We start from the raw sequence: 25,436 nt of genomic DNA, 5'->3' as shown, positions 1-25,436 counted from the left end.
CATTTATTCTTTTATTCTGAATTATTTTATTTTTTCTTAAGTAAATGTTTTTGGAATTTAACGTTTTATTGTTTTGTTTATGAAGTTCCTTATTTTATCCTGATCGTCCTGATTTATCCGGATTAAATACTTGATTTTAATTGTAATGTAAGTTGTAAATGATCAGCTGCATTGATAATAAAAATAAAGGTTGATTGATAATGACAGAAAACAAATCACAAACATCCAAGGGCATATTAAGGCAAAGAAATTAACTGTTCTTAGGCTGACTGCAACCCAACTGAGCAGCATTTAGTTACTTATTTAAAATAATGTTTAAAATAATTGATAATTTCTCCAATTACATTTAAGCCCATAAAAACAGAGGAACTAAGTAAAAATACATTTTGAAATAAACATTATGAAAGAAAATGTATCACACAAATGTCCACACCTGGCATTAGGCATGGTGTCAATCCGTGCCAGATCTGTGTCAGCAAAAGTGTATCTGTTAATCTACCTGAATTAAAAATGAACTTACAAACTTAAGTCATATTTTTATATTTTTATCTCACTTAGTTTCCAAATACTCAGCATTACTAGGTATCCCACTGTAACAGTGGGCGAGTGTTGTGATCTTATTGTGAGAACAAACCAAGCCAAACCAAGTGCTGTGAAAATCTCTGAAATATATTTAAACACAGATACATATACAAATTCATTTTACATTCAAGTTTAAAACTAGTGTCCGAGAAAATAAATCCATATACAGGAGGTTTCTGTAGGTGTCAGGATTTTTCAGAGCCATCTGTTACAGGAGTAGCCTGCTGTTCATCTCCGTCTCTGTTGTTCTGCACTGCCTCTTTAATCGACTCCTCAGCAACAATCTCGATGGCGGAGTCGCCTTCGACTCGCCTCACTGTCTCCCCTTTGGCTGCCAAGATCTCCTCTATGTTTCTATAAGAACAGAAACACACTTGTAAAAAGGCTTTACATTTTAAAATATTTAAAAACTGATGTTTGTAATACTTTTATATTTTGCGGTCCAAAATTATCAAGTAATATATGCGAGTGGATGGATGCCAGTGTTTTAGGGTGCTCTTGTGTCTTCTGGCTCTCTCCTTTTAGACCAGACTGAACACTGGGCTTTTTTTGCTCCTACTACCTGCATAAGATCAGCTGCCCACACTCATGCTATTGCTATCTGCCTCTAACTAGCATGCCAACCTTTATTTCAGACTATGTTACAGTTTTAGGTAAACTATTTACTAAGGTCAGTGGATTTCTGCCTTCTCAGTAGAAAAGGGCGATGTTATAAATTGCATTCTATGCCAAGCCTACTGCCCTTTTTGTTTTTGTTTTTATATTGGTAATTAATGTATTGTCCTATTACTGGATTTCTTTAAACCTGCTTAGCGAAAATATCAGTTATAAAACATGATATGCAAATGAACCTGTCTTGACTTTATACATCAATGATATTGAAACGGAGGAGATTATTATCTGAGATCTAGACCCACCTCTTTCCCTCCAGATCAGAGAACCAGCCCAGGTTATCTGCTATGATGTGATGATTGCTGCAGCCTGGACAGGTGACAATGACGACGCCTTTGTGATAGGCCATCTTGGATATCTTCTTCATGGAGCGGGTGCTGCAGACCTACAGACAGAGAAACGCAGACAAGAAATGCACAATTTGTGTATTCACACATTAACAAGACCGGAAAAAAATATTTTTTGTTACTCTTGGATTTAGAAGAAACAATGAATGAGCAAATGTCCCAATACGTTTGCTGTTACATAAGAGCACTTGTCTGTATTAGTACACCTACACAGTGACCTAATGTTGGTTAAGCTTACAGAGTGGACAGAGACTATTATTAAGTACTGCTTAATAACTGTAGGATTTATATACCAGCAATAACATGACATCTACTTTTGCAACTTTCCCATTCCAGATTTAAGGGTGGAGCAGAATAATAAAATAAAATAAAAAGCTAATAAAAGCTTCCTAAAGACATATGATGTCCTAAAGTTAACTAATTAACTAGCATCTAGGTTGCTTGACTTCAACGCTCCAGTGCTTTAGTGTGATCATCACATCAGCTTGGCAGGGTTACCTATGGACCACCGCTACGAGTCTGGTAAAAAAGGAGTGCTATTTTTTTTTATTATTGTTCATTGGCAAAGGGTTCCCGCAATTCTTGGGGGGAAGATTTCACCCCTTCCCCTTAAGTCTATTTCAAGGATAAGGGAAACAAAGGAGTGGTTGGTGTGGTGCAGTGGATAACCCAACAGTAAGCTACCATGTGGGAGACTGGGGTTTAATTCCAGGTCTGGGTAAGAATGTTGTACGACACTAATAAAGAGTCCTTGGGCAAGACTCCTAACACTGCATTGGCCCAATTCTGTAATATGAATAACCTTGTAAGTTGCTCTGGATAAGAGCCTCAGCTAAAAATGCCGTAAACGTAAAATGAGAAATGATATTGGGCCTTTGAGGCTTTGAGGGCCAGTACAGGGTGTAGGGAGTGATTTAGGACGAGACTTGATTTTGATACTACAGGCTTTGCAGTCTGCGCTTCTTCTTTGTTGGTTCCATCCTGTTTGAAGTTCTTATAAGTAAATGTAAAAAAATAAACAGAATAAACAGAGGGCAGAGCAGCAGCTGCAGGTGTTGTGCCGAGTTCAGCACCCCCACAGCACGCGCTATGTCGCTTTAATCAAAAGCTTTTTTATTTTTACTTATTTTAACTTAAATATGTCTCACTAATCAATAACTTGCGAGAGGGTGCTTTTCGTGGCAGGGGTGCTGAATTCGGCACAATCATCATCATCTGAGGTACAAGTGAGTGAGGCACCGCGTAATATGGTTACCATGGTTACCACAATAAGAAGAAAGGAAGCTCGTCAGACGTTATAAAGTTTCCTCGATCTCAATACAGCTAAAAAAGAAAACATAAGGATTGTTCACTAGTTCTAAAACACGAGTCCATCCATGTCTGGAAGCTACTGGTGTTGGATGATTGATATTAACGCTGCTTCTGCCAGTTACAACTCATCCCATAAATACTGGATGGAGCTCCCTCGATCCAGAGACCAGCGCATCTCCAGGATGGTGGTCCTCACACCCCTCCAGCTTGAGCTATCTGGGTGAACACCAGGGGATTCTTACCTTGCATGTGTACACCAGGTGATAATGGGTGGGCTGCACCTGGCCCACTGCTTCACTCCGAACACCATCAGAGGTAGTAAAAGTCCTACAGCCAGCACTGAGAGGACCAGCGGTGAGGAGAGGTCCAGCTGAGCCTCTGCAGGAGAGGAAGGCAGAATGTGGGGAAAGAAGCGTGGGGGTGTGCGTGGAGGGTTGTGTGGAACAGAACACACGAGCCACCCTGACCCCCCGTCTGAACCATGAGCGGCAGCTCTGCGGAAACATGGACATGCGCGCTGGATCACAGACCCGACCACCCTCAAAAACACACGATAAATAACAGACCAGACCACCACAGTCAAATACACGCGCGCTGGATCACAGACCCGATAACGAGCGCACCACTGAAGCTGTCGGATAACAACACATGGAGCTGATGCAGCGCCTGACGTCTGCTGGATCTTCTTCTGCTGATGTTTACAGGAGACTGATCGCAGTAAAGCTCACTGCTGTCTCCTACAGGCCGGAGGTCAGTTCAGAGATTCAACGGTTGTGATTCTGTGGTGTGAAACTGTGCTTAAAGTTAACCACACACCAGGCGACTTCTAAAAGACTTTGAAAAGTCTTTAACAGACTAAAGTCTGACACCCTCTCACATCTAAAAAAAATACTCACAGACTTTTAAACCACAGACTTTTTAGTCACAGACCAAAAGGGTCACTTATCACAAGACTGCAACTAGATTATTTCCCATTACATACAATACATATTACATATTAAGTTACAAATAATGTGTATATCAATACTCTGATTTATCAGAGACTCACAACTTTTGTCCCCATTGACAGTTTATTTTTCTGCCACACTGTTAGATCTTGATATTTTTAATAGAATACATTTTGTCATGAACACGTCCTTAAACTTCTCTTCCCCCCTTTTTTGCTACAACATTACATAGCAAAGAATCACATTTTTACTGCTATAATTTGCATTTTGTTAAATAGAATAAAAGGCTCCCATCTCCCATGCTTTAATACATAAGGACAGAAATCAGTAGAGAACACTGTGAAAGTTCCAGTTCTCTAAATTGTCAAAAATACCAGGTGAAATCTAATAAGGGAAAAAAGCAAAACTGTGTTTTTGCACGGGGAGAGTTACTGTTGTCTAAATTGTTTAAAAATACAAGAAAAATCTAATAGGAAATGGTGGAAATTCATGGGAAAATTCAAAAAAGTTTTTTTTTTACTGATAATTTTTTATGTCTTTTACAAAACCTTACTTATGTCACAATATCCGTCCCCATAGACTCAGAGTACCGATTTTCTGAGTTGCCGAGTGGTAAATTGAAACACTAGATAGTGCGCTAGTGTGCAGGACTTTAGTGCGCTAGTGTGCAGGACTGTATTACTACTTCGGGACGCACCCTCCGGGTCCGCTCTCCCGCAGAGCCGCAGCGTGGCGCTGATTGGCCCTGCGTTCAATAGCGTCCGTCTGACGCAACTCTGTGGGTGTGGCCTAATCCGCGTTCCTGAGCAGTTTTTGTGAGTGGCGGCGCTGCTCGGCTCGGTTCTCCGGGAAATGTGGCGCTCATGTGCGGCCGGAGGGAGAAAGAAGACGCTCGCTGGATCGGAGCCGGTGAGTCGGGGTGCGGGGGAGGGGTTTTGGGTGTTGTTTGGGTTGTTATTGTTGTTGTTTGTTGGGCTGCGCCGGGAAGCTCCAGCTGAAGCCTTTTCCTGAGCCTCCCGAGCTTTTCCCACAGCCTTAAGAGCATGGAGAGGCTCTTAGCTCACCCAGAGCTCCCTCACGGCTCACACAGCTCCCTCACAGCTCACATGCAGCTTTTCCCACAGCCAGAAGAGCATGGAGAGGCCCTCAGCTTACCCAGAGTTCCCTCACGACTCACATACAGCTTTTCCCACAGCCTGAAGAGCATGGAGAGGCTCTTAGCTCACCCAGAGCTCCCTCACGGCTCACACAGCTTTTCACACAGCTCCCTCACAGCTCACATACAGCTTTTCCTACAGCCTTAAGAGCATGGAGAGGCCCTCAGCTCATCCACAGCTCCTTGAAAGCTCACACACAGCCTGAAGAGCAAATAGAGGCCACAGCTTACACACAGCTTCTTCAAGAGCTCACACATAGCTCCCTCAAATCTCATACACAGCTTCTCCCACAGCTCACATACAGCTGCTCCCACATCCTCAGGAGCATAGAGAGGTGCTCAGCTCACCCACAGCTCCCCAGGGCTCACACACAGCTTCTCCCACAACCGCAGGAGCACAGAGAGGTGCTCAGCTCACCCACAGCTTCTCACACAGCCTGAAGAGCACGGAGAGACCCTCAGCTCCCACACAGCTTCTCGCACACCCTGAAGAGCACGGAGAGGCCCTGAGCTCACACACAGCTCCCTTACAGCTCACACACAGTTTCTCCCACAGCCTGAAGAGCACGGAGAGACCCTCAGCTCCCACACAGCTTCTCCCACAGCCTGAAGAGCACAGAGAGGCCCTCAGCTTATTCACAGCTTCTCCCACAGCCTGAAGAGCATGGCGGGGCCCTCAGCTCATCCACAGCTCACACACAGCTTCTCCCACAGCCTGAAGAGCATAGAGAGGCCCTCAGCCCCACAGCTTCTCACACAGCTCACACACAGCATCTCCCACAGCCTCAGGAGCATGGAGAGGCCCACGGCTCACACACAGCTCCCTCACAGCTTCTCACACAGCCTGAAGAGCATGGAAAATCCCTCAGCCTCACAGCTCCCCCACAGCTCCCCACATCTCCCTCACAGCTCACCACAGCAAGCAGAGTGACCAGTCTAAGGGGCTGTGGGCTCTTAGATGGTATTAGCTGTTTATGTTAAGGTCTGTGGTATTTGTGTTATGCTGCTAATTGGCTAATATTGACTTAGTTATTTATCTGTTTAGGGTTTGTTGGTTCTGTTTTGCTGTTTGTGTTGAAATTCATCATACTGTCATATTTTTCAACTTGAGTTTCTATTTATGGCCTTGGCTTGTCTGATAAACCTGAGTTCTAATTTCTCAACTATTTAGATAATTCAAGCCTACAGTGATCCAGTGATTTTGTAGCTATGGCTAACGCTAATCCTAACTGTTGTCATATTAGACAGGCTTGTTTGTAGGTGGTTGGAATGGTGTAGTGGGTAACAACACTGCCTGCTGCACAGTGGAAGTCTGGGGTGCAATTCCCCACCTGGTCAAGCACATCACACTACACCACCCTGTGACAGTTATATTTTCCTTTCAACACAAAAGTCCAGGACTAGTCTTAATTCCTTTTCTTGAGGAAAAAATAAAAAAAACACAATAAGTAAAATGTTTTATACTGATGTCACAATTCTAACTCTTTAAACAAACAATATATTGTATCAGATATGAGTGTAATAAACAATATAATGATATACTTCTAATTTAATAGCATTGTAATGTAATTACACCCATATAAAAGCAATAAACTTCTAATGGTTACAAGTATTGAAACATCTAAATTAATATATAAATGTTTTAAAGCCACTTTTAAAATATCAGTAAAGTAATAACCACTGTTTTTTTTTGTTGTTTTTTTTTACAAACTCCATATACCAGCTAATCCATGTTAATAAGCTATTTTCGCTAAAGAAAAACAATGGGCAATATTGAAGTCAGCAGAAATGATTGAGTTCTTATCCATATATTGTACGATAAGCCGATAGCATTATATTATTGTGATAGGCCCGACCGCATCAAAACCGGTCAGGGCCCAGTTTCCCAAAAGCATCTTAGCATTAAGAACATCGTAACTTTGAGAAAGAGAATGCTAAGTGTGAAGCTCGCTCCACTTTTTAGGGTTAATCTTGGTGCTAAGAACATTTTAAAAAATCAACCCCAGATCTCCACATGGAGTGGGTGCTTTCCCCAGTAACACCACAATTACATTTATATAAAACACATTATTCTTGGCTGTACAGACTATTTTAATAGTTGATGTGGGCATTGTGGCCAATGCTCTGACTTTCTGCAGATCTGCAGAAAAGGCTTTGCTGTCGTTGTGAGAACGGTACTGTAGATGCTGCCTGGGAAGGAATCAGATTACAGATGTCCTGTCCGGACTGCGGGAGAGGAGTTATGACGCACAGCTGTGCAGTACAGCAGTTTACCCAGCAGTCAGCAGTATGCAGGGCGTTGAGATCTCTGGAAGCTTTGTGATGACCGGTGGAATGATGGAATAGTTATGGAAAAGCTCACATAAATGGGGCATGGGCTACTGGAATTAGAAACTGGATATGCTGCTTTGTTATCTAGACTCTTTTAATTTCTTCTGGCTGCATCCTTTTCCAAGATTTTTTAGTGTAGATAATAGTGTGAATTGATAAGAACAATGGACATGGGCTGCTGTATACTGTTATGAGTTTAGGAACTTAAATTTACCCCAGGTAGTCAAATGTTTTTTTAGCTTGTCAGCATATTTCTGATTGCTGTGGGGGTTGGAATATACAAATACGCTCATCATGCAGCAACCAGTTGGTTTAGCCTCTTTACTTGATGGATTTCTTGAAAGTTAGGGGATGGTGTGGCAATCTATCCTGATGAGAATGTGAATTTTACATTGATTAATAAGGATGACATAGACTGATGCCTTTATGGTGGATTTATATCAGTTTTAAATGTGTCTTGGGTGTGTTTACACTTGAATGTTTGTGTCCTGATCTCAAAACAGTTGCGGTGACCAGGTGTAAACAGGGTTTGTAAGGGTGCATTTACACCTGACTTCTTTGGAAAGGGCTTCCAGACAGTTGGGTCTGAATGAAAATAACAGGTGTGAAATGGGCTGAGAAAAACAATCCAGACCAAAGAACCAAAAAGGTCCAACTGAAAGGGGTGCTTTCTGTTTGTTTAATGAACCATGCTCCAGTTCATCTGCAGTGTGAAAATACTCATTCTAGGTAGTTCGGACTTTTGGACCAATTACAAGACGTTGTTGAGGCAGGCTGTCATAATCATCTATTAAACAATAAACTAGAGAAAAGAAAAGAACTGTTTTTGTGCTGAAATCTGACTTCTGAGAAATTTGATTTGAACAGATTTAAAAGAAATCTGATAATTCTTTTAACCCATTCCTCTGCATCACACACTTGCACTCAAAGGGGGGCCTGATTTTGGCAGGGAGGAAAAATTCATCACAACACCTGGAAAGGCAACTTGCTGACATTATAACATTCTACATGTGAAGTGAAGGGCGATGCAACCCATATATGTCATGACGAGAGGACTTACCTGTCTACAAGTGTTATAGACACTGCTATGAGTCTTGACACTCCTAGGAATCTCCAGCAGTCCTAAAGGAATAATTTACAGCTGCTACTAGTAGTCTAGCACCTCCTAGGAATACAGTTGGATGTATTCTAGGGTTTTCTGGAGCCCTGAGGACCCATTTGAAAACCACTGGCTGAGAGTTACTAAAAGCCCCGTCAGAGGTGCTTGGTATAGACACTGGTGTTCCTCTAGGAGTCTAGCATGAGATGTGAGTAGTCTTGTAAGAGGTATAAGGTCATGTGGGACAGGACACCATCCCTCCAGGACCAGAGTGCAGGAGCTCAACCCTACAGGGGTGCTCAGTTTCACAGGAGTTGTCTAGGAGCTGCTGGGAGCTCGGCAGGAGATGCTTAGAGGTGTGTCGGAGCTAATAGCATTATGTAGAGCTGATTGGGGTTTTAAGAGGGTCCCAGACATCATGTAAGAGAGTTATGTCAAGCAAATGAAGAAGATTGGCAAGTGTTTTTTTTATGCTTGGATTATTCCTTACATTTGTGGACCCAAGTCCCAAACAGAACCTCATAAACTGGATCTAGATTGTGCTTAAAAATGCATCACATGATTCCTTTTTTTATGGCTGCTGAACTTTTGATCTGTGATTTAAAAGAAGACTGCATTGTATGCTGCTTTTTTTTTTGGTTAGTAGTATGTGTAAGCTCTGCTGTGTTTTGAAACTCACTGTGTGGGCTGAAAGATGCGCTCTTCAGAGGGGTATCTTATCTGGTTAGTGCTGTAAAAATGTTTATTCTCTCTTCTCCGTGAGGTCAGTTAGTTTTACATATTCTACAAATAAGCTAAGCCAAGCTTAGCTTAGTTGTAGCTGTGCAACGAGGGTGTAGGAGACTGTAAATGAGCGGCTGCAGCTGTGTAGCAGCACTGTAGTTTTATCTAATGGTCGAACAAGGAACTGCAACGAAGCAGTCCATACAGTGAGCCTCGCACAGCGCTGCTGTAATCCTTAACACCATAATACGATCTGATTAGTTCTTAGGATTGGCTTATTTGGAGAAATATTGTTAATCAAACACACATTTTGGCTAAAAGTCTACTGATTCCAATACATAGTCAATAGATCATTTTTTTATTTTATCTCAGTGTTCCCTCTTTTTTTTCTATGTAAACTTGGGCCACAAATGAAGAAATTCATGGGCATTAATTGTTATGGGGAAGTCGCTTTTACTTTAAGTAATATTTGTGAAGAAAGTGAAGAAAGCCTGCTTTGTGAAGTACCTGCTGTTCTGGAGTCAGTACTGACCGTGTTTATATTGAGGTAAAGGTGTGGGAAGGTTGGTTGGTGAATGCCTGGCCCCAAACCAGCGACAGCAGTCTCACTAAACCCTGTCTGAGGTTTTTATGTAGGCCTCCCAGTGTGCCGCTGTACCACACGTGGTAATTAGTGGCGTCCTTTTATTCGTTCAGCATTGGGCCGGGCTGATGAGCAGCAGGTTTGTGGTTAGGACAGGAAGCTGTTTTAGTGTGGGTTTGTGTATAGCGTCAGTGGGAGTATGAGGTCAGCGTTTTTGTCCAGGAATTGCATGTTACTGGTTTATTCCTGTTCCCCAGAGACTGTCAGGGAGGCAGGAGGCAGAATAGAAATCCTATAATTATTGGAGGCTTTCAGTGAGTGCTTCCACATCTACTGTAAGAAGAATCTTCAAGGCCACTGTTCATTAAAAATAGAACTTTTTCTTTTTTGTGAGGTTTGGGTTGGGTTGTGGTTAGATTAGAAATTAATCACAGCAATATTCTGTGGTTTAATCGTGAACAATCACTAAATATTCACAGCTTTGTCTTCTCTTAAGACTGAAACTTTTAATAATAGATAGTAAATAATAGCATCAGTGTTAGATGGACACCACTACTGCATATAATTAAATTTAGTCAAGTACTATGTTGATATGGTGTGTATACTGTGATATTACAGGCATACGCATAAACACCTCTATTTAGCTCTTATGGTTTAAAGGTGTCCTTCATCTAAAATCCACTTTTTTTTGTTTTGTTGTGAAATACAATAGTTCTCTCGGAGCTGCATATAAAACTCTTCCTCCACCTTCATTGTCTGCAGTAGCTTGTAAAACAGGAAAAGCTTGCGTCTACGTCAACCCTTGAATTAGAATTCATGATCTCGCCCACCTTGGCTTGTCACCGCCCACAGGTAGAGCTGAAGCCGGTCAGCGACACCATCTCGTCAGACAGGAGCTAACAGCGCTATGAACAGTGTGGCAGTTCATTCCTTTGTTATTTGTGTAAATATCACATCAGTGTTTTATGCTTTGCCCAGTAATTCAGAGCTAAGGAATAAATGGTCAGAATTTGTGTATAGAATACCACCTATGAATTACAATTGAGATGGGTAGGCATGTTTAAAACATTTCTGTTTACACTAGTTAAAAGTAAAACATCCATCCCGGGGTGGATTTTTACTTTCTGGACCTGGACTACCCACTTCGGTGTGATTGCATAGGATCTCCGGTGGATTTCGCGTTTTACCGAGACTCTTAGCGGGGTGTTACACATGTTGTAAAGTAAAATATGATTGCAAAGACTATTATTAGTGTAAAAGTGTCTTTATTTTAAAATGTTTCTAACTATTGCCCATCTCGCTGCCTTCTGGTGTTGCAGTGCTTAGTCAATCAGAGGCCGAAATCCTATCGACCCAACACCCCCTCCCCCCAAACAACCCAACACTCCTCTACCGAACTAAGGCAGCATTATACCTAATCACCGGAGCACTTTTTCCCCCCACAAAAAACAGCTCACATGGCATTCATTCATTCTAGAGACCACAACTAGACATTTTAAAATAAATGACAAGCCGATGGAATGAGACCTTTCAGCACATATTAAAATGAACCACTGTCTGACGCACTCCTTGCATAAAACAGTGTTTTTGAGAACCAATGCCGTATTGCCCAACATCTCACAATGCTTCAGTAACATATAGTAACCTTTACAAGACAAAAACATAATGAAGAGAACAAATGGAAAAACCAAAGCATTTCACAACAGTGTATCACTTTTTAGGGGAATATTTATAATGGCATGGATATCCATGACACTGACACTGATTCACCAAATGTCCCTCCTCATTTGACAACACATTAACTTTAAAAACTGATGGTTCTCTTGCTTAATAATAAGTCCAACAGGTGGAACCAGTTGGAACCATATTAGTGTTCACTTCACCTTTCAATCATTTTAATGTTGTGACTAATACGTTTATGGGTGTTTTCACACTTGTAGTTTGTGTCTTTGGTCAGAATCAGTTGGAGTTTGCTTTTCTCCTTCTGTTTGGTTTGGTTTTACACAGGCATAGGGGTGTGCCATTCCGTATCTTATGTGATAATATCGCCAAAAATGTTGAATATCGTGAACGATAGTATACCCTGAAATATGGTGCCATATCACCCACCCCTAATTATCACATCAGGGTACTACTTTTTTTTTGCAGTTTTTAGTAAAAGAAATATTTACACTGTTCTCATTTCCCATTATATATCTACTAGAGACAGATTATATCTCTCCAGCATCATTAATTTTACTTTAATCCTGGAAATATAGAGAGATATGGAGTGAATTATTGGTATCTTGACATTCTGTATCATTGACTTACAAATCTGATAAAATTCTTTTTTTTTCATCTCAGTTAGCCATATCATATTGCATGCAATAATGTAATTCTAAATAGTTTTTCTAATTCAGTGTTTTGTCATATCGCCAAAAGTATCGTTGAAAATACCATGAAAATACCATGAAATATCGTGATATTATTTTAGAGCCCTATCACCCACCCATACACAGGCATATACCTAAATGCCCCAAAATGCACACCGATAAACCATGCAAGCACATTGTCTCCTCTGATTGGCCAGAGCTGTCTGGCACGGGAGAAAGAAACACTTTTAAACACAGTGTTTTTAATAGGTTGTGCAGCGCAGATGTACACGTAGTAAACAAAATCATGCGGAGTAGTGAATGCAGCACACACCACACTTGTAAACAGCATGGAGCAGAGACAGCATTTGTTCATAGCTGTGGTAATAAGTGTTATCTGGCTAATATGTCAGATTAAACTGAATCTTATCAGCAGATTAGCTCAAAAAAAGAAGTATATTTGAGGCTGGGCCTCATTGAGATCGGATCACGTTCCCACCACAAGCAAGCCGCTCCAGACTACTAAATATTCCACAGTCAACTGTCAGTGCTATTATAACAAAGTGTCAGTGGAAGCTGAGGCACATGTGAGTGCACAGAGGTCACCAACTTTCTACAGTGTCAATCACTACAGACCTTCAAACTCCATTTGGCCTTCAGACTAGCTCAAGAACAGTGTGTAGAGAGCTTCATGGATTTTCATGAAAGCCTTCCATCCAAGCCTTTCATCACCAAACACAGGGCAGGTGCGAGGATACTGTGGGCAATATACTGTATTTAAGTTTTTTTAAGTCATTGAAATAATGCAAGATTAGAGAAACATAAAAAGAGACAGTTCATGATTTGTGGCGTTTGCTTTGTATTCACTTAATTATTATTTTTTTATCAGTAGCTTGGCAACAGTGCATGAAAAGGTTAAAATGTCTATAGGATTACAGTTTGTAGCCAGTAAATATTTAACTTTAGTGTGAAGCTGATGTTAGAACACACATTCCTGTGGTCTGCTGGTACTGTAATAGTGGAGAGAGTGGCAACCATAGAGCCAATCGTTTAAGTACAGAAATGATTTTTATAAAGCCATGGGGTTTACAAATTAGAGGCATTGTTATTAGTTTTTTTTTTTTTTTTTTTCTTCTTATTGAATCCTTTTTTGGAATAGAAGTAAGGTTTCATACACATTGACTTTTTTATGGTAAGCTACATATTTAGAAGTGCTAAAAAAAAAAACTACTTGCATAAGTGAACTTACGTTACGTTCACATTACCAGGCTGAAGAGACTCAAATCAGATTTTTTCTTTTGCTCAATGTGGCTCAGATCAAATTTTTTCATGGCTGTGTGAACGTACCAAATCCTATAAATCTTTTTTGTATAAATCTTTTTTATTGAGAATGTACAATCTTCAATAAATTTGACAATTGGTAAACATTTTTACACTTGTTACAAAAAGAAAGAAAGAAAAAGAAAACCCACCCATCCAAGCCCTCTCTCTATATACATTATACTATACAGTTAAAGTTAACTATAACATTTGACATAAATGGCCATTAAAAGTAAAATATAACAAGTGCAAACAAACCACAAGCCACAAATCAGTCTTGCAAGTCCAGTTGTGTTAGAATATCCAAAAGGAAGACCATGTCCAGTTAAATCCAGTAATTTCCCTTTCACTGAATGAAGGATTTTTTCAGTTTGACAGTTTTTGGCTTGGAGGTTCTGTAGATTTCCACTTTTTGAGTATATATTTTTTTGCTGTACATGGCAGCTAAATAAAGTGTTTCCTGCAGAGAAGTAGTCCAGGGATGTAACATCTCCCAAAATCCAGATTTTAGGATTAGAGTTCAGATAGAATCCTGAGGTTATTGTGATCACACTCTTCCAGTAGTTCTGCAGATCTGTTCTCAATCAGATTTGAGTCACTTTCATATGTGGTCCTAAATCAGATACGTATCTTATTCATGGACATGGGACATTAATGTGAATGGTTGGAAATCATGCGTCTTTTTGCTTTTACGCATGCGCTACATGCTTCTCTCTCATACCCACAAATTTCTTGGTGCAGCTGTGCATCTATAGCTGCAAAAACAGCAAAAGCAAACCGCCTGTCCTTTTCTCTTCTCCTCAACCTGAGCATGTACTTCAGACCAGCTGTTTACTCTCCACTTCAGCAAAACATGTTCCACATATGAGCTGCTAATGTATCCATTTCCCTTTAATAAAACGTTGTCTCAGAAAAACTGTTTTACATCAGTTCTTCTAGTACCCATGTTGTCCATGATTTGGAATTTGTTGTATTGTCTCCACTTTTCCGCTGTTTCTAAGATGCTTACAAATCCATAGTTGTTACTTGACCAGCTTTTGAGAAACACCAGCCTGTGTTAGGACTCTAAAATGTTGAGAGCCCTTTTTCGTAAACACCCACAAGTGCACCAAACAGGAAGGAATGAACAAACAGAATCAAACATTTCTTACATCTCACACGAGGCTGCGCAGGCCTGTGATGTGATGTCATGTATTGCAGCATTAAGATCAGTGCGGCATGTTGAAACAGGCGGAGTGTTTGTAAATTGTCTCAGAGCGGCATCCATAACCTCGGGCCACACAATCTGTTTTAGTCCTATAGAAGAGCGAGGAGCTAGTTCAGGAGCTGTCTGGTTTGTCCACAGGCCACACAATTGAACACACTTATCTGTTTAAACAGCTTGTCTAGGGAAATGAGCTTTAATCAAATGCCCTAATGTTTATACTCACTAATGGATGTCTCTTCTGCTTTTCAGCCTGGTCCCACCCTCTCGCACGTGTATTTAGAGTGAGGTCATCACAGACTGGACATAACTCACTACAGAATTAGACCTGGCCTGCCAAGTAATGCCATGAATATGCATGCATGCACATTCATGCATACATACCCAGCAAGTGTGTGTTTTTATACACCACCAGCAAGACATTCTAGAGTTCTGTAAAAGCTAATAGGAATTATTTAGTCTGAGATCGAGATTTTCCACCTGATTTTAGCCCTGAATTGGAATCTAATCTAATTTTGGTCACCAGTTCGCAGTTTAAGACCAGTTTGTTATGCTCTAGCATGTTGAATTTTTTCAACACAAACGTAATCTGGTAGTATAAACTCATTATGACCCAGTCTGAACTGGATGAACCCCTCAGCAGCATTATGGCTAACCGCTAGGTAGGCCTGGACAATATTTCGATATCGGTATTTATCGCGATAAGAAATGTTTCAATAACGGTGATATCATTTTTGAGGCATATCGATATGTATAATTTACAGAATCTATCACAGACAGTTGTTCTTTTAGCGGTGTCAGTTTACTGCAGAGCTGAACACAATCAGCCTTCGTAGCCGGGCTATGCCAGTGCGTAATGACGGAATCATACAGGCACGTAGCCAGTGATTGGCTGCCACTTCTGCCAGTGTGTGTGTTGAATGCTGAATGTGATTTTGAATGTGAATGTGGTTGTGTAGTTTTGATTGTAAAGCATCCTTGGGTTCCTTGAAAGTTGGTACTCAAGTACAACTTTATACATTAATTCTTTCTAAAGAATCAGGAAAACTCAGTCTGGAAATGTAAGATACCCAGTTTGTTTATAATCTACTATGATTTAAAAGTGTGTGAAGTGTACCCCAAGTTACGAGGTGTCTCGAGATCCTAAACATTGTGTAGAAGCAACTAGAACTACTAGAACTCTTTTTTTTTTTTTTTTTTTTTTATTTATTTATTTATTTTATGTGGAACATGAGGGGTATCCAGCGAAAGGTACAAGCTGCTGCCTCATGGTTTTAAACGTGTCTCGACTGATGTGCTGCTGGGCTGTTACGTGGAACATGTTCTTACTCGAGCATAGACACACACTCCAATCTCTGCAGGGTTGTGAAACCTGAGCAGAAAACTTGCTGATTGCGAAGGTTTTGTTTTTCAATGAGGTGGATATCTGCTGTGTTCACATGACCCTGGCCAGAACAACTAGAGGCTCTAGAGGCCCCTCATTACAACTCACAGCATTAAATGATCTGCTCCTAATATCTGAAGGTGTCCTGATACCTTAAGACCCTTCAGTTATTTTGAGTAATTAGACAGGTGGTGTTAATCTTCTGGGTCATTGATGTACAACAGTGCTGCATGTGGAGGTCTAGGATCTGAGACAGATAATCCCCCGATCCTTCACCGTTTGCTACGCCCCTAACACTAGGAGGGTGAAGACCAACACATGCCTCGTCCGATACTTTAAAAGTCAGCCACTGCCTTTTTTCCAACTACTGCTGATGCTGCATAACCAGGTAGCCAGATAAACTGGAGGAAAGTAGATTAGTGCCCGAGTTTCTGATACATCAGTCAACAGATGCATTAAGAATGATGTGGGGAGAGACATGGCTGGATTACTGACCAGATCAATGGGGCCAGCGCTCAGGGGCCCTTGAGGTCAGGGGGCCCCTGACCCAAAAGATTTTGAGATGCCTAATAACATTTATGATACAATATATTTTTATTTCTGAGGGCCCTCCATTTTAAGGGATCCTCTGACTAGTAGGGACATTGAGCCCAGGGCCATGCTTTTGGGGGCCCTAGCCATGCTTTTGGGCCCCTTATGAAAATGGATGAGGCATTCTGATCTTCGACTTCTAGCTATTAGGTGTCCTAGGAAAGAGGGGAGCATATTTTAGAGGGCCCTGGTTATGAGAGCCCCTACCAGGGAGCCCTGGAAAAGGGAAAGGCATACCATTAGAGGGCCCTTGATCACGAGGGCCCCTGCTGTGGATCCCTTGACTTCCATACAATTCGTTTACCATTACTCCTTGACTTTTTAGAGACCTACAAATTGCCAGGCATGCTACCATATTTCGCATAAGACGTTTTATTGCAAATACGCAATTCAGGTCCTTACTTAATGTTTCAGAATTTGTATTGTTTCAAAAATGCTATGTTCAATTTCTCTTAAGCGCAGAGACACACATTAATCTAGCAATTTTGCAATTATTTAAATTTAAGACTAGCAATTTGTCTAATGAATGCTATCTTTGACACTTCCTTCTTTTGACCATTCCTTCGCATCTCAATGCTAGGGGCTGTACACCACTCAAGCCCACTCCTGGCATTAGGCATGATGCTAATAGGCTCATGTTTATCTGCTCTAGAGAGTCCTATTATATTCAAGTACTTCTCTACAGGATCTAGTAGGGGTGTCCACAAACATTTGGGCAGATAGAGTTTGAGGGCTTGTTTTTGTGGTTGTCCCATCCCCAATAAGGGCCTGTAAATCTAGAGGTTAGTAGGCGACGTGCTTAAAGGTCAGTTTTGTTTTACAGGCTGCGAGATCGTATCTCAGAAGACAGCTAATCGAATCACACACACACACACTTTTGCTTTGCTCTGTTCCTGTAAATGATCTGGTGCGTATGTGTGTGTGTGCTTGGCTTGGCGTGGGGCTCAATGTGATCAGTATCCCATTATAACATCACATGAACTAAAGAGAAACAGAGAAGGGGTGGGGGTGCGGAGAAGAAAAGAAAGGAAGGGGAAAGGAGGCAAGTAATCTGTGTGAAGTATTATATAATACTTTTTGGTTTGTATTTATTTATTTATTGGGAGAGGGGGTTTTAACACTGTGGGTCTATGGAAATAAATCCACTCTCAATTCCAGCAATATTTGTTAGAGGGTCGATAATCAGTATGTGAGGGCGGGGCTTAGTGAGGAACTATCATAGCCAATCAGAAGCTTTGTACAGTGACACAGCATCCAGTTAAAGCATCAGAGCAACGTGTGTTTACTATTTGTACATCAACCATCAACTTCCATAATAACTGCTTTTTTTTAACTGTACTTTACCATTGAAACCTCATAATTGTCTTTTAAAAGAAGTGTATGTTTATTTGTTAAGATTGGTTTATACTTTATCGCGAGTCAAACCAAAGTGACTACACCATTGTGAGCCTTTTTACTTATGCATTTTGCACTTGTGTCGATTTACAGTTTAGCGATGAAGGCAGGAATGTGTAGGGCAGAACATGCGGCTTGGCTGACTAACCCCAGTTGCTGCATGCTCCTTCACTGTGGCGTGTAGTTAAGTTTTTTTGTGGCTACTCTGCGCTTAGCTGTGTTTTCCACGCCGTAGCCTGCAGTGTAGCCTGACGTAGATTCAACACAGAAGCTTAAATTGGCATTTAGCCCTGCTAAGCTCAATACGTTCTCTTTCAGTAACCTGATATTTGGGATTTACTGCCAGTTACATTAGGACCAAGACACTAGTGGTGAATCTTTGTGTTTTTATAGCAGCTCTCCAGAAAAAACGACATCCAAGTTTGGTAGAAAAGTGTTGATTGTTGTATCTTTCTGTTCCTTGGATTCGATGGTCCTCTATCAAGGGGAATTTGTACACTATTTAGTGAGAGAGTTTGTAATTTGGGATGATCTTTTGTATGATACCTTCTGATGGGTATTGGTACAGTACTGGTATTGCTAATGATTATGATAATGGTTAATGAGCCTCTGTTTAAAACATGATTCGTTTTTACGTTTTGTTGGAAGCATTCTGACCAATCCCGGCAATGGAGGAGAATTTTCTGTGTATGTTTGGATGATGTAGTGCAGACACATGGTCAAAATTTGGCCAGTTAAGCCAAAACTTAATTACAAGTTTTATGAGCAAAGAGCAAAATATAGTATTTAACTATGTAATCAAGCCCTACTGTATGGAGCTGATACTGCTGGAGCTGATGGTGTGAATATTTCTTGCTTTTCCTGTAGAGCTGTCTGGAATCAGGTAGGAACAAAATGTCCTTGGAGAATGGAAGGCCGAAGACCAGACCAAACAGCAGCCTCTTTGTGTGTGTGTGTTTGTGTGCGTGTGTGTGTTTTTGTGTGTGTGTGTGTGTGTGTGTGTGTGTGTGTGTGTGTGTGTGTGTGCGCGCGATGTACCTGAAGTACACAGACAAAAGAGTTGGGGGATCAGTGTAGTGCTGGGCGATATAACGATATCGATTTGTTTCGCGATAATTTTTCCCTCGATGACGATGATAAGCCTGTGCAATAGAATTCGATAAACATTCATTTCCATTTCCGTCTAAGTGGCGCGGCAAACAACGAAAACACAACGTGTAATCAATCCAGAAGACGCTGGAGCAAATTAATAAATAGTTAAGAAAATTGTAATAGTTATTCTCATGCATGCAACAAAAAACCCTAAAGAATAGTGGAGTATGGCCCGACACACGCAAACAACCATAGTGTTTGTACTTTGGGAATAAACGGCCGCACTGTTCAGCACGTTTTAAATAAATTTTAAGTAAATTTTAAGCACTAAATGTAATTAATTCAATTTATATTAGGACCTCGGGGCAGGTGCTGCAAAAATGTGTATGTGGGGCGCGGATTAAAGGAAGAGGTTTTTTTGCGGAGCGGTAACAGGACAAAAACACCTTAAGAATGATGTCTAAATGACTTTCCTCTAATCTAATATAATTTAACATGGTTTAAGGATATAAAATAATTTCTAAACAAACGAACTTTTTAATATTGAGCTTATGGCCCAAGTGCAAAAACACAAAATCATTTATCATTTAGATTATCTGCCTGAACGCGAGCCCGAACCCGAGCTTGAACGCCAGCCTGACTCAGGCGCTGCATGAACTCGGGCCGGTCGAGAACACCGCTTTCCTCTCAGATTAGGCGGAAGAAAATGGTCTTTTTTTTAATGTAACAAATCACACTGTGATTTTTGTGATATTTCCCCAATTACAGCTCAGCTGCGCGTTTAAAGCTCAACGCATGAATTAATCGGTGCGCTGTGCGCCGCGCGTGCTCGCGGGGGATTTGACGCGTCTGTCAAGCAAGTTAATGGACCGTTTTGGGGGCAGAGATTAAGAAGTACAGCAGGTACATCTCAGATTTGTAGTTTAATGCTCTACTAAATTACTGGCTTTAAAACTGGCTCATGATATGGTCGGTTCTGGCTGGATTTTTTCCTGCCTACAGGCTGCATTTGACGGAAAGCAGCTCCTCAGTCAGACAACAGTGTCAGCATACAAATCGTGTGCGTTTCCTACAGGACAAACCATTTAAAAGTGCAGATAAACTCATTAAAAAATCACACAGTGTCTGTCTGGCTTAAAATACTTTTAATAAGGTACAGCTTTTAAATTAATAAATCAACATTCATTAAAAATCCGTGAGAAGTTCTGTATGCTAAATGACAAGCTAAGCTAATAAGCTAATAACATTTAATAATAACAGAAAAATAGATATGAATTTGGAAAATAACCAACTAAAGTGAGCTCAAAATACAATAATAAATATAATCTAACGAATTTCAAAATATAAATTAGAAATATTGAACTTCAATATTAAATTCAACTTCAACTACAAAAAACGCAAGGACCGATAGAACATAACGAACAGAAAAAAATAAATTTGAAATTGGAAAAAAAGTTCAAAATGCTAAAAGAAATAAAACCTAACGAATTTCAGAATATAAAATCTAAATATTGCACTGCAGCAGTACAAAAGCCTAAGTGCTTAAACAAACAAACCAAAAAACAGCCTATCACAAATCATTTTTTGAGCCCGACCCAGCTGAGGAAAAGGTGGGAAATCTTTTTTTTTTCGGCTGGGTCTTGGAAAACTTTGTGGTGAATTAAAGGGGCCGAGTTGCAATTTTTGTTTTACTTTAATCAGTTTTTAATCCGTCTTTTTAAAAACAAATATTCCAATATTGGCTGCCAATCAGTGCCCAATATTCTGAGCTCAAAAAACGCTATTCGGGCCAGCCCTACTAATCTAATATAATTTAACATGGTTTAAGAATATAAAATAATTTCTAAACAAACGAAATATTTAATATTGAGCTTATAGCCCAAGTTTTTTTTTCAGTCATGGAAAATTGGAAAAAATTGGAAAAAAGCCCGAGTTCATGCAGCGCCTGAGTCAGGCTGACGTTCAAGCTCGGGTTCTGGCTCGCGTTCATGATTAATTTGTTTTTTTTAAAAACTAATATTGGAATATTCGCTACCAATTACTGCCAAATATCCAGAGCTCAAAAAATGCTATTCGGGCCAGCCCTAATAATTATGGAGATACAGAAAAAAATATTGTGATAAAACTTCCATCACTCCCTTATTCTCTCACTAATAAAAACAAACCTTTAAGTGTGACACAAAGTGATTTGATTTATATCGTGATACATATCGATATCGACTGATATGGAAAACTATATCGTGATAAGATTTTTTCCCATATCGCCCAGCTCTAGATCAGTGCCAAATACTGATCCCTTTTCCTCACAGCACTTCCCAACCCCGAGAGTGCTGCCAAATAGTCCTCCGCCTCTCGGCCACCATTAATATTTGATACGATTAGAGATCATGCGTTTGTAATCACCCCAAAATGAGTTAAATTCATTTATCCACTTTATCTATTTGTGTGTTAAAGGAACAATATGTACTAAAATGACATCAAGCATGTTAAAGGCCAGGTTGAGGACACTGAACCTACAAAAACAAGCAGAAGAACAAGTTCATGAACTTTTAAAGTCATACACTAAGTTGATCAGCTAATATATACACGTACAATGATTTATTGTTAACTCATAATGTCTTAGAATTATATAGAATTCACATTAGTTGTTTTATTAACATGTAGCATGACAGCATTAGCCAGCACTAGTCTGGATCACTTTACCTACCTCAAATTACCACTGCCTTAATGAATGCTAAAGTGCTGAGGAGCTCCAAGAAATGTAGCTGCATCTATAGTTAAAATTGCTAACATCATAGCACTTGATGTGTTGTCATCACTGGAGCTTCATAACCCCCCTCCACAAACTGGTAAAAGCAGACATGTATGGGTGGATGGTAAATTTAGCAACTTCAACCACAGATGCAGCTCCTTTTTTTTTGAAAGATGGTGGATTTTAGTTCTGTGGTGTCTACTACTGTGTTTAAGAACTTGTTAGCTATGCTCCAATACGCTTTATTCACCTATGTTACCATCATCTACCAAAACGAGGCTGTGGGGGACTGAAGTAACGTTGGACGGCTGGGTATTAGCAATGCTACCTCACTGCTGCGTACCCTAATGCACTTCTTCGAAAAGAAAGAAATCTTATAAAGATCAAACCTTCCATAGTTTCCCAAAATATCCTTTACTTCACAGTGAATGGATTCATTAAATCAGAAGAGATCTCTATTTTAATTTAGGTTTGTATATTACTGTGCTAGCTAGCTAGCTAAGGCTAGCCATATTAATATAACCCAGCCAGCCAATCCAGCCAGATGAACGTTAGCAGAGAGACAGCAGGCGAGCTAAACCCGGATCTCCGGCTATGACTGGATTAAGCCTGAACTGATTATTTTCTCCCTTTAACATCAAAACGAGTGGAGGGTAACTTTAGTCAAGCCATAGCTCTTTAAATTAGCCTGCTTAGCTAGTTAGCTTGTTAATATCCTACTGTTCGGTAGCCTGGTCTTACAAGAGTGCACTTGCATGCCTAGCTGGACAGTATTTGGAATTAAAACAGATGTGTTAACATTAATTTTATGACTGATTTGATATTACAAATTAACGTGGACACAAAAGCAAGTTTAGAACACTTTATTAAAAAGTGTTTCACATTAAAACAAGTGTCTTAAAGAAAGTTTAAGAAGGATGCTGTGCCCACCTTATTGGCCTGAACAGATAGTTCAGTGAAGCCAGTAAGGAGGAGTGTAGTTAGATGAACTGCAAGGTATTTTTCTAGTCAATAAGTTAATTAGTTTCTAAATAAACTAAAGTAAGCTAGCTAACAAGTGAGTTTTTTATTACAGCAAACAAAGGCAATTATCTAGCTTCCTTCCACATCCTGCACATAACTCTTGATCCAGTTGCTGTAGCATCTTGCACTTATTTTCTGTCCATTTTTCGAGGGTTTTCAAAATTAATTTAGGGAGGTGTGTGAGATTAGTTGTCCCCGCAGGCGCTCCCATTTAAACTGGTGGATTTTCTGTCTGCTGCCTTGCTGCCCTGGAATTTCCGGTTTAGGGGAGGGGGGTATCCCCCAGCCTCACTTTTGTTTTAACATGGGCATGGAGGGAATAAGTTGTGTCGCTGTAAATAATGTTTAATAGCTTGTATGAATGTTGGGTTAGCATAGTTGGCTTCTTTATTATTAGTGTCAACACAATTGTATTTTTCACACAGCAGTAGCTACTTCTAATTGCATTCACTTTAAATGTGATACAACAGAAAACCATTTGATATGAAACAACTGGAAGTTTTAACATGATACTTGAAAACAATAATGTTGAAATAAGGTAACTATTTTCAGAGCTTAATGAAGCAGGTGTGCTGCTAGTTGTTTAGAATAAAAACCTGCAGCCACACCAGCCCTAAACTGAATGCTGGTCTTACTATTCAATAGCAATGGCTACTCAAAGCAATGGCTTGTCCAAAAATGTTACTTCAGATATGGCTTAGATCAAGCTATGCATGTCTGAAGTCTAAAATGTGATTGTTTAGTTCTGCTGTGAAGTTAAGGGGCTACAGGTTGCTTAATCATGGACAGATTGGACAGAATTCAAACTTCATCAAATCCAAGTTCTGACAAACAGCTCTAATTTGATCACTTGCAAGTAACTTTCATTAATCTCAGCCGATCTGATTTGATGATAAATCAGATTTGCCTGCAGTCTGAACATAGCTTTAGCCTAGGAGTCCTGTAAGCTAAACCTGTACAGTTTTCCAGAAGCGTTGTGTTATTCACCAGCTTTAGAATTGCAGGTCTATCAGTTACCCCTCAAGCATGTCTACTGTAATTTACTGTAATTTACTGCAGGACTGTTCTTCAGCTCCTGGGGATCTGGGGACTGGGTAGAGCACAGAAGAGACCATGCGTGAAAAGTGTTTGATGTATGTTGCATCCAGAGTCTGCGTTTATTCCTTCTAAGAAGCCTTCAGATTAAGGCAGCAGCTCTCGCCTGGGTACACACACACACACACACACATATGATCTGGTGTGTGTTACAACTGCACAATATTGGAAAAATACATATTGTGAGGTAAAGAATTCAGAAATGTTCATTAGCTTTCACAAGGTGTCAATAAACCAGCATGTCAGTATTAAAAATGCACTCAAACTATGCACCAGATAAGACATGCATAGAAAAGGCATTGAGAAAAAACAACTTTTTACTTTTTATTTACCTGTAGAAAAGTAGCATGGTGTGTTTAATGTAATTTTGCACACTCATTATTGCACATGGTCACATTGTAATGATAGTAAAACAATATATTGTGCTGCCCTTGTGTGTGTTGTAAAAGAAGAGGAGATGGGCCAGACAGGGAATGTCCTTCAACAAAGCTCTTATTTACAGGCAAGACTGTGTGACCAGCAATAAAGTGTGTGAAGGAAAGTGTGTGTCTGTGTGTGTAGTAAAGTAGTAAAGTGTGGGGGTGGGGGTCTATGTTGGCCTAATGTTGCCTTTCAGTTTCTGGGAGCCATGAAAATGCTGTAGTCACTGTACAGGAAACTGGATCAGACTGGATCAAAGAGAAAGGGAAGGCTCTTGAGATAGAGAGAGACCCAGAGGGAAAAAGAGAGAGACGGGAATACATAGAGAGAAAAGAGAGTGAGACTTGGAGGTAAGAGAGAGAAAGAGTTAAAGGTAAAAGAGTGTGCGTATATAATTCAGTCGTCATAGAACAGTGTGGACTGCAGTAAGTAAAGGGGGGAAAAAGTCTATTTTCCAAACTATGATTTAATTATGTTAATAATATTAAAATGTTGTCTATAAATTTGTATAATTATTTTGTGCTATTCTATTATTACTATTATTATGTCAGTGGCATTTAAATTGTCCTAAAATAATTATCATTTATCTCAATAATTTCCTTTCAAACAGTGGAAGGAAAAACGCCCCTAAACTGAAAGGAAAAATCCTTGCGAGGAACCAAGACTCAAAAGAGGAGCCCATCCTCAAACGGTTGACACCGGACAGCACGGCAAATAGCATAACACAAACAACTGGCAATTCACTTAAAAAATCCTTTAATTTTCACAAAAATCGTCAGTGCGCCTTATAATCCAGTGTGGCTTATGTATGAATTTTATCAGTCAGGTTGTAAGGAGCAGTAAAGCCACTCTGCTGAAGTACAGTGTTATACAGGAGTTACAGTTTTGTTCTCCAGCAGCATTGGCATTAGCCATTAACCCTGCTAAGTGCTAGTTCTTTCGCAGTTCAAGAAGTTTTATCAGCCTGTAGCCTGCTGCTAACCCTGGCTAGCACTGCTAGAGCAGCATTAGCACTAGCCGCTGATTGAGCTTCGTTCAGAGGGGAGTATAGCGAACTG

At 40.2% G+C, this 25,436-nt stretch overlaps 2 protein-coding genes across 2 annotated transcripts in view; one reads left to right on the top strand and one right to left on the bottom strand.

The window, feature by feature from the left end:
• Window positions 1-651: 651 nt before the first annotated feature.
• dnlz (DNL-type zinc finger) lies at window positions 652-3,621 on the bottom strand. The gene is made up of 3 exons (XM_007256562.4): window positions 3,155-3,621; window positions 1,500-1,639; window positions 652-936 (listed from the first exon to the last, which is right to left on the bottom strand). The coding sequence occupies exons 1-3, from the start codon at window positions 3,422-3,424 to the stop codon at window positions 768-770; spliced, it is 579 nt and encodes a 192-aa protein (XP_007256624.3). The 5' UTR covers window positions 3,425-3,621; the 3' UTR covers window positions 652-767.
• A 1,001-nt stretch (window positions 3,622-4,622) lies between these two features.
• The window catches only part of lrrc8aa (leucine rich repeat containing 8 VRAC subunit Aa), a 49,805-nt gene continuing 28,991 nt past the window's right edge, over window positions 4,623-25,436 (top strand). Inside the window, exon 1 of the mRNA XM_007256563.4 lies at window positions 4,623-4,768. The gene's annotated coding sequence lies outside the window, so the exon portion shown is untranslated. The remainder of the gene's footprint in view (window positions 4,769-25,436) is intronic.

This window comes from Astyanax mexicanus, chromosome 17 (assembly GCF_023375975.1).
Source record: "Astyanax mexicanus isolate ESR-SI-001 chromosome 17, AstMex3_surface, whole genome shotgun sequence".
In the NCBI taxonomy this organism is placed as follows: domain Eukaryota; kingdom Metazoa; phylum Chordata; class Actinopteri; order Characiformes; family Acestrorhamphidae; genus Astyanax; species Astyanax mexicanus.
Note: the sequence above shows the minus strand (reverse complement) of the source record. Positions and strands in the feature narration are given on the sequence as shown.

What these genes read in the sequence shown, in the direction of transcription:
- dnlz (XM_007256562.4), bottom strand. Translation starts at nt 3,424, where the DNA reads ATGTCCATGTTTCCGCAGAGCTGCCGCTCATGGTTCAGACGGGGGGTC. An exon ending in ACCTGGTGTACACATGCAAG is followed by an intron (nt 1,640 to 3,154) that starts GTAAGAATCCCC and finishes CTCTGTCTGTAG; the next exon opens with GTCTGCAGCACCCGCTCCAT. An exon ending in TCTGATCTGGAGGGAAAGAG is followed by an intron (nt 937 to 1,499) that starts GTGGGTCTAGAT and finishes CTGTTCTTATAG; the next exon opens with AAACATAGAGGAGATCTTGG.